This window comes from Crinia signifera, chromosome 2 (assembly GCF_055691185.1).
Source record: "Crinia signifera chromosome 2, ASM5569118v1, whole genome shotgun sequence".
NCBI lineage: Eukaryota > Metazoa > Chordata > Amphibia > Anura > Myobatrachidae > Crinia > Crinia signifera.
Genome location: NC_139218.1, coordinates 167,348,115 through 167,362,805, shown reverse-complemented (window position 1 = coordinate 167,362,805; position 14,691 = coordinate 167,348,115). Strand labels below are relative to the sequence as shown.

Here is a 14,691-nt window from a genome sequence, read left to right as displayed (position 1 = left end):
ACGGAAGAATGCCAGCTGCAAGGTATCTCCTGCCACAACCATACTCGTGGGGAGATGATCACGCAGCTCACCCAGGCAAGGGACGACGAGTGCAATGCCTTTAGCCAGTATCGTGCAGCATTTCGTGTCTGGGGTCCATCTGCGTCTCCTGAGGTGCTGCTGAGAGAGCTGGGAGAATGTTACCAATTCGCGCAGCAGGAGGTCGCTGCTTGGAGAAAGCTGGATACCCCATTTTGGAGAGATCAGTGCTGCCGGGTAGATGCAGAGTGGCATCGCCTAGAACAGCTGCTGTTACCAGCTCTGGAAGCAAAGTCCCAGTTTAAACTGCTGGGAGAAGCAGAAGCTGAGGATGTCAGCAGCTTGCTCTCACCAGGAATGCCCTACCAGGACAAGGTAACTCTGCCTACTACAGTCGTCATGGAACCTGCTCAGGAGACCTCACATCACAAGGCCCAGTTTAAACTGCTGGAAGATGTGAGCAGCATGTTCCCATCCGTTGCTCCAGAAAAAGAGGCTGGCTGCATAGTGAAAGTATGCAGGGAAGGGACAATGTCGGAAAGAGGAATGGGACTTTCTGACTGTATGCACACAAATGTGTGTGGGACTACTGATGTGGGACTTTTATTCACTCCACACATATCTGTCGCTAACCCTTCTGAACCATATGATGCATCTCAGGTAGTATGTAACCATGCTGAACATTGCAATGTTGTGATTTCTTGTGAAACTCCTGGGATGATCTGTGATAGTGCCGTACCTTCTGTAGAGGTAGGGGAGGGCGAGTTAGAGACAGGTATAGTGGGTAATCCTTGCCAGTTTGTGGGGTTAAACGAATGCCCTAATCTACTTGGGAATGAGACACCCTCACTCACCAATGGTAGGAGTGCTGCTGGTGATGTCATTCAGGTTGCGGTGCTAGAAGCTAACCCTATTCTTCCCCAGGGACCTGAGGCTATAGAGGTTTTACCACTGGCCAATTGTAAGCCAGCAGGATGGGTCCCATGTGTTGTGGAAGATGCACAGGCTATTTTGCAGGTATTGCAGGATGTCTCCCCAGGTTATGAGATGGATGTTACTGTTGACAATGTGATGTCTTGTGCTACTGTGGGAAATGTGGTACCAGGTATAATCAGTGACCTGGTGGGTCCTGGGTGCACTGCAGAACTGTCAGATAGGGAGAGAGTGTCCCTTACTGCAGCTTCCCCCATAGACCCCCCTTCTTCTTGTCAGGACACAGTCACACAGCAGGAGGTCCCTGCACACCCTGAGGGCTCAATAGAAAGTGGATCTTTCAAAGTGGAATTGATAACGGCGAGTCTCAGGGCTGCAGCAGCAGCTGAGGAGTCAGATGGCTCCCAGGGTACTCCCAGGCTGTACTGGGAGAATGGTTGTTTGCATAGAGAGTATGGAGTCCACAACACTCCACCAGGGCAAGTTACGGAACGTCACCTGGTCATACCCCAAAGGTATAGGGAGGGTCTGCTTAAGGTAGCTCATGAAATTCCCCTCTCTGGACACCTTACGGTTAAAAAGACCGGGGCTCGCCTGCATAAGTTCCACTGGCCAGGTATGATGAAAGAGGTGGACTGGTACTGTCGGACCTGCCATACCTGTCAGATAGTGGGGAAGCCTGGGGAGGTGGGCAAGGCCCCCTTCATTTCTTTCCCTGTGGTATCAGAACACTTTGAGCGGGTGGCTGTAGATATGTTAGGGCCCCTTGCAGTGCCCAGTAGCTCCAGAACAGAGTACATTTCAATAGGGGTAGATTACGCCACCCATTACCCAGAAGCTGTAGCCCTTTTATCCATTAGGGCCGACAAAGTGGTCGATGTCCTTGTCCCCATATTCTCCCCGGTATGGTTCCCCAGGGAGATATTGACGAACACAGGAACCCAGAAGGGGTCCCCTCCAATCACGGAGAGATTCTGTGACCAAACCACAGCCAGGGAGGCTGCAAGCCTGCAAATGCCAGGTGAGCCGCCTCCCACTGCGGCTGCCCCGTACCTGGGAAGTGTGAAAGATACACATGGGTATAGTGAGAGGGTTGCTTCAGTAATAGAGCCAGTGGCAGGTCGTGAAGCTGCTGTGTGTAACCAGAAGGGTCTGAGGGCCCACGGAGCACAGATAAACTCAGCTCCATTAACCTCTAAAAGGCTGGAATTGGATGTTTCCAACACAGGGGACAATGACCTGTTGGTTTTCCCCCCTGCAGAAACCTGCCCCCCTTCGCAATTCACACACGCAAAGGCTTTGAGGGAGTGTACCTTCCCCCCAGTGAAAGGGAGGGGGAGTCAATCAGCTCAGGCAAGAGAGCAGGACAAGAGATTCTTGGAAGGTGACAGGATTACCTGTCCCACTGTATGTAGTGCTGAGGTAAACACAGGAAAGGCCCTAGCCCATATGATTTGTATCATATTTATTGTTGTTAACCTCATGTCGTGTAAAGGTACTTTACAACACCTGATAGCATTGTCCCACAGTCCTCTTAAGGCTGCCCCAGCCAAGCAGAGGCTCTGGAATGCCTATACCTCAGGGGAATGCCCGTGTGGGGTGTGGCAGAAGAGGTTGGTTCTGACCCCAGGATGGCAAACGGAACTGCCGGCTGCAGGTGAGAATCTATGCCCAGGAGTCCAACGCACAGCTGGGGTGGGCTGTGTCCTTGCCAGCAAGGATGGCACAAGGGGACACAGCTTCCACTGTATCAGTGTGCCCACAGTTGGCTTGGGCAGGGACACCTGTTTGCCCGCAGCTTGCTGTCTCCTGGAAGAGGAGCAAGAATCCGGTAGTTCGGAGACCCCGCCCATAGCGCTGGTCCTAACCTGGAAACTGCAGCAGTCTGTCGGGCAGGGCGCTGACAAGTGTCAGGGCTCAGCATGGGATACTGTGGCTGGTTTGGCCACTGCTCCCATGCTGATCTTTAAAGGGGGAGGTGTCATGATTGGAGGCCATTTTGTCATGAGCGACCGCCATTTTTACGCCAGAAGGAGCGCAATTGTACCACGCCATTCTTCCCTAATTGTAAATGTAATAGAGAAAGTGACCTGCCTCTGCCCTGGATGGTTGGGAGGACTAGGGGGGGGAAGCAGGAAGGCAGATGGGATCTCTTGCCTTTGAAGTCCATGCTCTGTTTACAATACTGTTTCTGATATGGTGTGCAATCTACTCATCCTGTATTTTTATGTGGGTAAAAAGGTTATTGCAACAACCCTTGCTCATCTGTTTGAAACCTCAGAGGTTATCTCCTTCCCCCCTGCATCTATAAATCTTGTATTGAAGTCCAGTGTCTCTGGCAAATGTCTTCCCAGACCAGAAGAGATGTCAGAAAAGCAATTCCCTTAGACCTCTAGAATGACACCTTATTTGAGATAAGAATTAGCAGGGGGTGATTGAATGGCTAAATTGCTAAGCCTCAAAAGAGAAGTCAATTAGCCAGCCCCTGGGTATATCTTCAGGAAACCCCTGGACAAGGAAGATTCCTGAGGTGGGGGCTGTGATTGTGTGTGTTTTGCAAATCTTAAAAGTGTGTGTCTCACAAGACATGTTTGTTCATTTTCTTGGGAATGGGACGGGTCCGATACCTGTCTCTGAGATGATCCAGTATCCGGAGAGGTTTCCACTCCAAATCCCGCTTCATGCTGTGTGTCCTTGAAGTGGTTTGTTTCTTTATTCCCATTTTGTTTTATTTTGAAATTGTTTTTACGTTTGACTTACCTATTAATCATATATCTTGTAACTTATGTTTTCTGTAATATACTGTAAGCCTTGTAGTGTTTTCACTTAATTAAAAAGTCATAATTAGTTCTGGTATCTGCTGTTTTCCAGCCCAAGCCTCTGACGAATTTGCCAGGGCGCTACCCTGTAACTCATAATTTGGTGTGTCGGCAGAATCAAAGCTGTCGCGGACTAAGTCCAAAAGTTTACTTTGATTGGTGGCAAGCGGAATCGTGGTGAAATACGCACACGCTTGGGGTACCCAGTGAAAGTGTCACGTGGCCGGGATACTCAGATTGTCGTATCTGGGGAATCGCCGACTAGGGTCGTGACAATCAGGACCAGGGCTACCTACTGGCTGAAGATAGGTAAGTATCAGTATGTATGGGCTTTGGATGTATTAAAGTTTTATTTTAAGTGTGTGTCAGTGTGTTTTATTTTACTATTTTTAATACTGTGGAACTACAAGTGCCAGCGGGCCCTTTAATGCCCTGCAGGCTGGGACTTGTGGTTCTCCAAGTCCCAGCTTGCGGGGGAGGCTTGCTGGAACTCATAGTTCCCCAGTATTAGACAATAGTTTATTCTTTTTTTTTACACTTTAATCAGCCCGGTGACCACAGCCCAGGGTCACCGGGGACAGCGCCAGGCTTCAGCCTGGTCAGGTAAGTCCTGGAGGGGGGGGACCCCTTCATTGGGGGGGGTCCCCACTCCCCCAGGGCCCCTGGCCAGGCTGACTGGTCAGTAGGGTGATGTTTTGGCCGCGGGACCTTATATCATAAGTGTCCCCCGGCTGTGGCATTACCCTGCTGGCTGGTTTGGCCTGGTTCTTAAAATAGGGGGGACCCCTAGTCATTTTGTCCCCCGTATTTTGGGAACCAGCACCGGATCTGGAGCCTGGGGCTGGTTGTTAAAAATCGGGGAACCCCTATTTGTCGGGTTCCCTGATTTTTAATTACCGGCCCCGGCTCTTTCAGTCTGGTGCTGGTTACAGCTGTGGGGGGGACCCCACGCCGTTTTTTTTTTTTTTAATTTATTTCATTTTTCTATTTTTTTTTACACTAAAGCCTGCACGGATCTGACTGATCCATGCAGGCTTAAAGCAAATACGACAGGAACATCAAGGTGTATTTTCCTGTCGTATTTGCGTGCCTGTTTTACACCAATTAGCAGCCATATTATCAATACGGCTGCTTAGTACATCAGGAACCACCATTATTTTGAATGGTGATTCCTGTCGTATTCTATCGATGGTGTAGACATTCGTATTTGTAAATACAAATACGAATGTTCCATCTTTAGGAATACGAATTGTTGTATTTTCGGGACTGTAAATTCCGAAAATACAAATGTGTAAAAAATAGGTGTATTTCTACAAATACACCTATTTTTTACGAATTCATATTGGTAAATTTCCCCCATAGTCCCTGTGATTTTTCCTGATTTATGGAAAAACCGGACACTGCTCTGTATTCCTCTATTTTGCTTAGGACAGGGCGGAGAGTAATTTCGGGGTGTGCAATAGATAAAAGTAAGTCATCCGCAAAGGCGATAGCTTTGATTTCATGTGGGCCCATTTGAAGTCCTTTGAACGTGGGCCATGATTGTAGGAGTCGAAGGAGAGGGTCTAATGCTATGTTAAATAAGAGCGGGGAGAGGGGGCACCCCTGGCGCGTCCCTCTGTAAATCATTATGGGGTGGCCCCTCTCCCCGTTGATGTGCTGGGAGAAGTGTATAGGTATTTGAACAGTTTTATAAAGCTAGTTCCAAAGGCACGTATTGATAAGATTTTTAGAAGATGTGACCAGGAAACGGAGTCAAATGCTTTCTCAGCGTCGAGGCTGAGGAGCATTGATGGTGGGGCTGTTTTGTCTAAGGAGGTTTTCATTACTGCGGCCAGAGCCGTGCGAACCCCCTTTACCTAATATCTGTCGCGCGTGAAGCCTAATTGGTTAGGAGTTAATATAGTAGGTAGGAGGAGGCGTAAACGATTTGCCATAATTTTGGATAATATTTCTAGATCTTGGTTAAGAAGGGTGATTGGTCTGTAAGAAGTTACTAATTCTGGGTCCTCTGGGTTTCGGAAGGAGTATTGTGTGGGATTCCGTGAATCCTTGAAATGGGATTTGTTGACGATGGATCTTTCTAAACAAAAGTTTTAGTATAGGGACTATGTGTGGTTTTAAAATTTTATAGTACTCCAGCGTAAAGCCGTCCGGGCCTGGGGATTTTCCATTGGGGAGTTGTGAGATCACGGATGAGACCTCACTTTCGTCTATGTCTCTATCAAGGTGTGTTCGTTGATCTTCCATGAGCCTGGGTAGTTTAGCCTGTTCTAGAAGCCTATCATGGAGGTGGTCGTCTGTAGTAGGTGCCGTGTAGAGGGTGCTAAAAGAGGAGTGAAATTTGGAAAGGATGGCTGTCGTCGTGTGTTCCCTGTGTGTTGTGACAGGGTCTCTGATGAGTTTAATGTGGTGTCTGCTCTTGAGCCCCCTGGTCATATTGGCCAAAAGGCGGCCGGCCTTGTTACCCGACCTGTAATAGCGGTTGGGCGCAAAGCCTACCTGTCGCTTTGCGTCCGCTAGCAGGAAGCTTTCCATAAGTTGGCTTTTCTGTTTATGATCTAGGAAGGTGGTATCAGAGGGTTGTCCCACATAAGTTTTGTAGGCCTCTGAAACAGAATTATGTAGGGAGTCATATTTTTCTCTCTGTTCCCTACGTTTTTTGGATTGGTAGGCTAATATTTGGCCCCTAAGGACAGCTTTAGAGGTAGCCCAGAATAAAGCTGGGTCGTCCCAATGTTCAAGATTGTCATCTGTATATTCATGCCACTTGTTGTGCAAAAGATGGGTGAACTGTTCTGATTTAGATAGCGAAGAGGGAAACCTCCAAAACCTTGTGGTGGTCTCAGGGTTCGGTTTCTGAAGTGTTACTGAGATAGGGGTGTGGTCTGAGATTAAGATATCATGTATATCTACTGCGAGAACACCAGTGAGCAGTGAGCTTGAGAGAAGTAGTCGATTCGAGAAAATGAGTGATGGACATGGGAGTGAAAAGTGTATGTCTTGTCGTTAGGGTTTAGGATTCTCCATGCGTCGTTTAAGTTGTGCATGGTTTGGAGGAGGTGTATTCCCTTGTCCCCAGTGGAGGGGTGAGGTGTGAGTTGGGATGGCCTATCCAAAGAGGAGTCAGCCACACAATTAGTCCCCCCTACGATTAGGTTGTGGTGTGTGCGCTGTAGTAATAAATTTGAGAGGGCCTGGTAAAAAGCATAATTTGGGGGAGGCGGGGCATACAAGTTTAAAAGTGTATAAGGTGTATCTTGTATAAGCATATCTATTAGCAGAAACCTTCATCCTTCAGGGTGTCTGTTATTTTGTATTGTAGGCGTTTGTGGAAAAGGATAGCCACCCCCAGTCTCTTTGAGCTGTAAGGAGCCGAGACACATTCTCTGACCCAAGCATCCCTTAAAGTGGTGCCCTGGGAAAGCGTCCAGTGCGTCTCCTGTAGGAATACTATGTCTGGGGAGAGGCACTTCAGGTGGGTGGAAATCCTTTTACGTTTGACAGGTGAGTTCAGGCCATGTGCTTTCCATGAGACTACAATTAATTTGTCATTTGTAATAGTGGTGGGGATGTCACCCTGTCGCTGGGCCATCATCCTATTCCTTGTTTTGGCTTCAACTTAACAATGATTGAGATAGACATTGTACCTGGTTCCCCAGCCCAGCCTCCAGGGAACCCGTCAAAGAACAATATTATTATCCTCCAACCGAGTCCACCAATTGAAACATACGACAGTGCAAGTAGCAATAAACATTCGAATAGCAAACGATAAAGTTCTTTGCAATTGCTCCAATCCTTATCATTTTCAACATTTTCCAACAAGAAAAACAATAAACCTGAGGCCTCTGGCACACAGGTAATTGGACTAAAAGCTATGAATATAGAAGTACATATACACCACTGTACTTGTGATCTAGGTTTGTAAAGGGCAAACAGGATTAAAAGTGTCAAACCAAAGAGAAAGTGAAGGTAAAGGTAATGGGGGGGGGGGTGTATATATATATATATATATTTTTTTTTTTGAGATACGCGTATCTCTCTTTTGTAAAGGAGTCTGCATTTAAGGTTGGCCGTGGTCAGCCTGGGGTGGAGACCTAGGGGGAGAGTTTTCAGCAAGTGTTAGCGAGGACATGAAGGATCTTGCTGAGCGAGGGTCCTCAAAAAGGTGGACCGTGCCACTGATGGTAACTTTCAATTTAGCAGGGATCAGTAAGGTAAATTGATAATGGCGGTCAAAGAGCATTTTACAAATTGGGGAGAATTCCCTAAGTTTCTGGGAAACCAATGCAGAGAAGTCCTGAAATATCAGAATCTTCCGGCTGTCCACCGCGGAGCACAGATTCTTTATCTCTATAGTTCAGGTACCTAGCTATGACCGGTCTAGGTTGGTCGACGGCCTGGAGCCATTCTGGACTATCTATGAGCCCTCTCTATAATAACCGTGCCCGCATTTGTAAGGCCCAAGGCATGAGTGAGATCAGATTGCAGGTAACGTATTAAGGTTTGTCCGGTAATCGATTCAGGTATGCCCAGAACTGTTCCTGTTTTCCAGGTCGTCGATTTTGTCTGAAAGCGATTTTATTGTTGCTTCATGACGGTCAACAGAGGATTGAACCCCCAGCAAGGTGTCATCTTGGTCACTGACCCTCTGTTCGAGTGATGAGATACGTTTTGAGTTCATCTCAAGTTGGGAAACCACCGAGGCTAGTGCGGTTTTGAATTCTGAAAATTGTTGCTTCATGGCCGGTTTAAGGATCAGGAGCATTTCTTGGGCTGCCTCCGTAGCTGAGGGAGCCGCCAGAGGGGTAGACGAGGTTGGGGGTTGCGAAACCAGTTGGGAAAGGCAGGGAGTGGGCGGAGGAGTGGCAGGTTTGGTGAGGGGGTTTTGGGAAGGGGTGACGGTAGGCTGTGAGGCCTTTGCCCCCTGGGATTTGCCTTTCACCATGGTTGTAGAGGGATAGGGTTCGAAGAACCTGTACATAACCTTATAGAGATCGAATTAAGTGGTGGTGAAGTGTCCACCCGATTTCAGAGAGATACGTATTACAGCAAATTCAAAACATTACAAGTCTAGTTCAGTGTGAAGTTAAGAAAAGAAGTTACCCAATTACTTATAAAGAAATAGAAAATACTGTTATGACAAAATATCACAAACTTGAAGAGAGATGTAACAGCAGTACATGGACAGTAGATAACTCACAGATCCCGCCCCGTATGGAGGGTAGGACGTGGTGGTGACAGTTTGCGGACTCGGTTGACCCCCAGTGGGCGACAAGGCCGCAACCGTATGATAGGTGCTGTGTGCGGCAGGAGTGTTGTTTTCGGGAATGCAAGGCGCTGGGGGTTCGTGGCGTGTCTGTTGAATTTAGGCCAAGGCAGGGGCGAACCTTGTTGGTCGTAGGAGGGCACGTCGTCTGTTTCACCGAGACACCAGAGTGTGGCAAACCCACAAAAATGTGAGTAAAGGTATGTGCCCCTATAGAAAACCAGGAGTAGAGGTTAGGCTTGAACACTGTCGGAGCAGGGCAAGTTGCTGGCCGGGTGTGACAGTCACAGTTAGCAGGGATGAGTTATGGGTTGCCCGTGTGGCAGTAGCCGTTTGGATGTGGGGTTACCAAACTGAAGGCGGCCTGTAGGGGTCCATAGGAGGCCTCCACATCCGCGTTTGGCCTAATTAGCGGCCTCAATGTGTGCCCAAGGGGGCAAAGGGGGCCTTATGAATAATACTGTCTTCCGCTGTGCAGATGGTTATAGTGAGGGCCGTGGGGGCGTTCCAGGCGGTGTGCCAACAACTGTCCAGGCGCCCCAGGTGGTGTGGGAAGGTCTCAGAGGGCCCAGTCAATAGGGTGTGGTCCCCAGGGGAAGCGCCCAAGGGTGGTATAGCGGAGGAGAGCGGGCCCGGGATGAGAGCAGCCAAGCCCGGGGGGATGGGATAGGGTAGTGGCTACCCAATGTGGGCAGGTGGTTATGGCAGGGGAACCACCAAGCAGCAAGTCCCTCCCGGCCCAGTGCGGGGGCCACCCCCACCCCAGAGCAGGCCCGATGCGGCAATGAAAGGTATGGGCTGCTAGGCAGCCGGTGTCAGCCCCGGTAAGAGCTAGCAAGCGTGGCGTGAGGAGGACCCGGACACAGGCCCGCTTGAGTTCAAGTACCTGCGTCTGTGTCCTCAGGGCGGGAGAGGGATCCTGCCAGCCACTGACGCCACAGAGAGTCCCAGGGACAGTCTGTTCCGCTCACTGCCTCCTCCTTGAGCCGACCGATGCACCGCTGATGGGTGTAGAACTGGAAGGCTGGGTCCCCCGCCGAGACAGGAGAGCGGCGCCCACAGCCGGCAGCAGCTGAGACGTACCCGCGTCCTCAGCGTCTCCCGGCGATTCGGCGGCGGGGTCCGTGACCCCCTCCTCCCTCAAGCCTCTCTCCCCGAGTCCCCGATCCACGGAGAGGGCAGGTGCGGGGCTGGTTTTAGGTGGTGTCGGCTAGGCCGCGACGAAAGATGGAGGCAGCGCCTTTTACTCCGATGTTGTGGAGCCGGAACCCAGCGCCGGAGGAGTGTACGGGAGCCGGTCCGACCACGGGACGCTTGCCGACACTTATGCCCAGGTGTAAAGGTAACGTGGGGGGCGTCAGGGGCCACCGAGGAAGCTGCCCGGTGCCTTTTAATCACCCACGATCTGGGAGCTCTGTTTAAAAGCGTCCTCCTCAGAGCCACGCATGCCGGAAGACCCATGACATTCCTCTTCTGCATTACAGTATAGTTTGCAGACCCTTAATAGTGACCCGGGTTATTCTATGGTTACTCTGTTTGGGTATCATACATGCTCCCCGTCAGAGCCGGCCCTAGCCTAAATGATGCCCTAGGCAAGATTTTGGCTGGTGCCCCCTAGCACCGCCACTAGTTCCGCCTCTGACCTTGCTCCCCTTTCCCAGCACCATCAACCCTTATCATAGCATTCATCATTTTGGTGCTCCTACCCGCAATATTTTAAATAGAAACAGCGCACACATTCGGTGAGCAGCCCAAACAGGGGTGTGTTCTTGCTGGGAAGGGGCATGGCCACACAATAGTACCCCCAATTCAAATTATGCCACACAGTAGTGCAACTTTATTCACATTATATCATGCAATGGTGTCCCTTATTCACGTTACATCACACAGTAGTACCACTTTACCTTATATACATTACTCCTCACATTATTCACATTATTCAAAAAATCCTGAGAAAATATTGTATTTTAAGCACCTCCATGGCCACACTGCAACCCAGCACAAAGCAGTGTGTGCTGGGCAGAGGAGAAGAGCTGCACTGCTGCTGTACCCCCTACCCCTTTCTCTCGGCTCACATGATAATACCACACAGTAATGCCCCTTACACATGACACACATTATTAATGTCCTTATAACCATAATGCCCCTTAAACATTATGCCAACCTTTATTAATGCCCTTCATACATCTAATGACACACATAATGCCCCTTACACATATGTTGCACATTATTAATGCCCTTATACACATGACACACATAATGCCCATTACACATATGTTGCACATTATTAATGCCCTTATACACATGACACACATAATGCATGTTACACATATGTCGCAAATGATTAATGCATTTATACATGACACACACAATGCCCCTTACACATTTGCCGAACACTATTGCACAACCAACCCACCCGCAGACAGCACTCGGACAGCCACTAACACTGTGACTTCTGCCTCTGCTTGGATACAGATGTTTCCTCATACATCTTGCCTCAATAGGCCATGCAGCTCCTGGCCAGTTCTGCTAACGTTGGGTGCCTTTTTTGCTGAAAATGTATCTTATTTGCATTGTTATGACCAGCACATACAAAATGTGATTAAAATGATATGCGGCATGCCTATATTCGGAATGGGATCATTCGTCAGACTGCATTTAGGTCTACAGTCATTAGGTCGACCCCACTAGGTCGACTGGCAGGAAGGTCGACCTGACTTAAGGTCGACATGGGCCAAGGTCGACATGGCTTAAGGTCGAATTTGCATAAAGGTCGACATGAGGAAGGTCGACTGGTCATAAGGTCGACATGGGTTTTTCACTGTTTTTTGATCCGAATGTCGACACAGTCGACATGGACACAGTTGGCAATGAGAATCGGACCCTCGCATCGCTCGCTTCGCTCGCGATGCTTCGGGCACGGTGCCTCGCTGCGCTCGGCACACTATTTTATTCTCCCACCACGCCCTAGTGGATGGTAGGGCATGAAATACCACCTGTCGGCACATGTCGGCTCAAAAAACAGTGAAAAACCCATGTCGACCTTATGACCAGTCGACCTTCCTCATGTCGACCTTTATGCAAATTCGACCTTAAGTCATGTCGACCTTGGCCCATGTCGACCTTAAGTCAGGTCGACCTTCCTGCCAGTCGACCTAGTGGGGTCGACCTATTGACTGTAGACCTAAGTTCATTCTAATAGATGACCGCATCCCCTATATTCTGTGTGCGACTGTGGCTGTACCTGCATACGGAATGCTATGTAACAGTGATTCCATGAATACACTATTTCATACAGCCTCACTCACACACCGAATATAGGCATGCTGCATATCATTTTAATCAGCAGAAGCTGCTGATGCCCCTAGGCATTCCAAATGCCCTAGGCAATTGCCTAGTTTGCCTATGCCTAAGGCCGGCTCTGCTCCCTGTGTTCATAGATTGCTCTAACTCCATTACTATTCTGGGCTTGCTAAATGTGGGGTTCTATTCCCTGTGATTGGTGCATTCACAGTAAGGAGTAGGTTTCTTTTATCCACTGGCCCTTCCTCTTGCCTTGCCTAGCCTCCAACCATTTCCTTGTCATTAAGAAAATCTGGGGGCATCTGAGTACTGGGAGGACCTAATTCTTCTAGGAAAGGGGGATGCTATAGGTCGGAGAAGAGTTTGGGTGCAGGAGACTGGAGGGTAGCTAGGCAAGTGCAACCATGTCACCTGGAGCTCCAATCATAACACTGTTCCTGAGAGACAGGGGGTGAGATTTAATAGGATGAGAGATTCAGAAAGTGAGAGATTTTGTGAGAAATCTCCAGGTTTTTTTAAAGCGGCAATCATTTACACGCCAAAATCAGTTTGATTTTGCTGTGTAAATGATTGCCGCTTTAAAAAAACTGGAGATTTCTCACAAAATCTCTCACTTTCTGAATCTCTCATCCTATTAAATCTCACCCCTTAGCTCTAGGACAAAAAGGAAGCAACTTAAAAGCTCAATGGAATCTAGCCATGAGACAAAACATTGATCCAGTATAGTTCATCAGTAAATTTGAATTATATCATCTGTTTTAAATAATCTAGTACTGTATTTGTATCATTATATGTAGTCTTAATTATACATTAATGATGTTTTCATTCACAAGCATTTAATACACTTATTTGATCAAATGAAATCATAAATGTCAATGTTGCCAATGTGCATTCTACTTATCTACAACATACATTATTTACTGTAAGTGGGATATAATCAGGATAAGGTCAGGAATTTTTACCATGCGGTCTGTCAAAGACAAGAGTTCTTCTTCCTCTTTCTTACGATTTTCAAAGTGGGCTTCAATAAGTGTCTGAAGTTCTGTTAGATCCTTTTCCATGCGCTTCCTGTGGATATCCTGTAAAAAGAGAGATTCCTCAAAAACAGTCGCAGCTAATTAAAAAAAAAATTCTACTATACATATACCTGCTTAAATAGCTGACATAAGAGATCCATCTGAAATGAAAGCAATCTCTACATACACACAACGCTTCATAGCATGAAGTTCTGCCTATCGTATGCCTTCACTAACCTTAAGCTAGGTACACACATCACGCAGCCGCTGCGGCCCTCCTCTTGAGCGGTCCGGACAGGGCTGCCATCAGGAATTTTGGGGCCCGGGACTCATTTCCAGTCCGGGCCTCACTCTCCTCACCTGACTTACCATAACCCGGCTCCTGCTCCCCCATCTCCTCTTCTGCTGAGCTGCAGCCCAGAGGGTCCGGAGCAAAGGCTTCTTCAACTCAGGATGCCAGCGGCCAATTAAAATGCAGCACAGGCTGTTGAGCCAATCAAAGCTCACCTGCAATACTGGCAGCTGCTCTGGTTGGCTGCCAGAACACAAGCTCTGATTGGCTCAAAAGCCGGTGCAGCATTTTAATTGGTCCCCAGCATCCTGGGTTGAATAAGCCTGCTTTGTTCAGCGCACTGAGCGCAGTGCAGCGGAGGCAGTCGTGGGGTTTGCGGTGGGCAAAATGAGCTGGGACAGCTGTACTCACAGCATTGGCGGCACTGGGTCCGGACACATCTGTTATCCAGACCACTCCCACAAAATGTTGCATCCCACCACCACAGCGATGCATTATCACCCTGCACTAATACTGCAAACTCCTCTGATCGCAGTTTCAGGACTTGTGAATGTTTGCTCTGGTGTGCGCGCATGCGTACAAATGCAAGTCTCTGAATTGAGCCCATAGTGCATACATACTGTGCAATCTTACAAATGATCAAACAATATATTGTGCATTGATTGGTAGCTTTGTTGTCAACCATATATCAGGTATAAAAGTAGGTAGTGCATACACACTAGACAAACACCCCATTACTATTACTACCCACATACTCGCATTCAGCCAAAGGAGAGAATAGGTGACAATGAATCACATGGTCAGTACATACTGTAGCATGTGCAGTTCTATAACATTTTGAAAATGGACTTACTTACTTAACTCTGCATAATGATCTGTATCTCATCAGTATTGAATGCATGGATGGGAGACATTGTATCAGGGCCAGCTCCATGCAAGTTTGATATCTGCAGTCCAATGAGGCACCACATACCATAAGGGCACAGCAGTAGAACTGCTGTGGCTCTAGATTGGCTGCCAGACCACATGCTCCAATTGGTC

General features: G+C 48.3%; 1 protein-coding gene across 4 annotated transcripts in view; it reads right to left on the bottom strand.

The window, feature by feature from the left end:
- Positions 1-14,691, bottom strand: part of TNNT2 (troponin T2, cardiac type) — a 283,358-nt gene that overhangs the window by 61,315 nt on the left and 207,352 nt on the right. For all 4 annotated transcript variants that reach the window (XM_083173182.1, XM_083173185.1, XM_083173181.1 and 1 more), the window contains one exon: positions 13,305-13,421. In XM_083173182.1, coding sequence (XP_083029308.1) covers positions 13,305-13,421 — 117 coding nt within the window. The remainder of the gene's footprint in view (positions 1-13,304; positions 13,422-14,691) is intronic.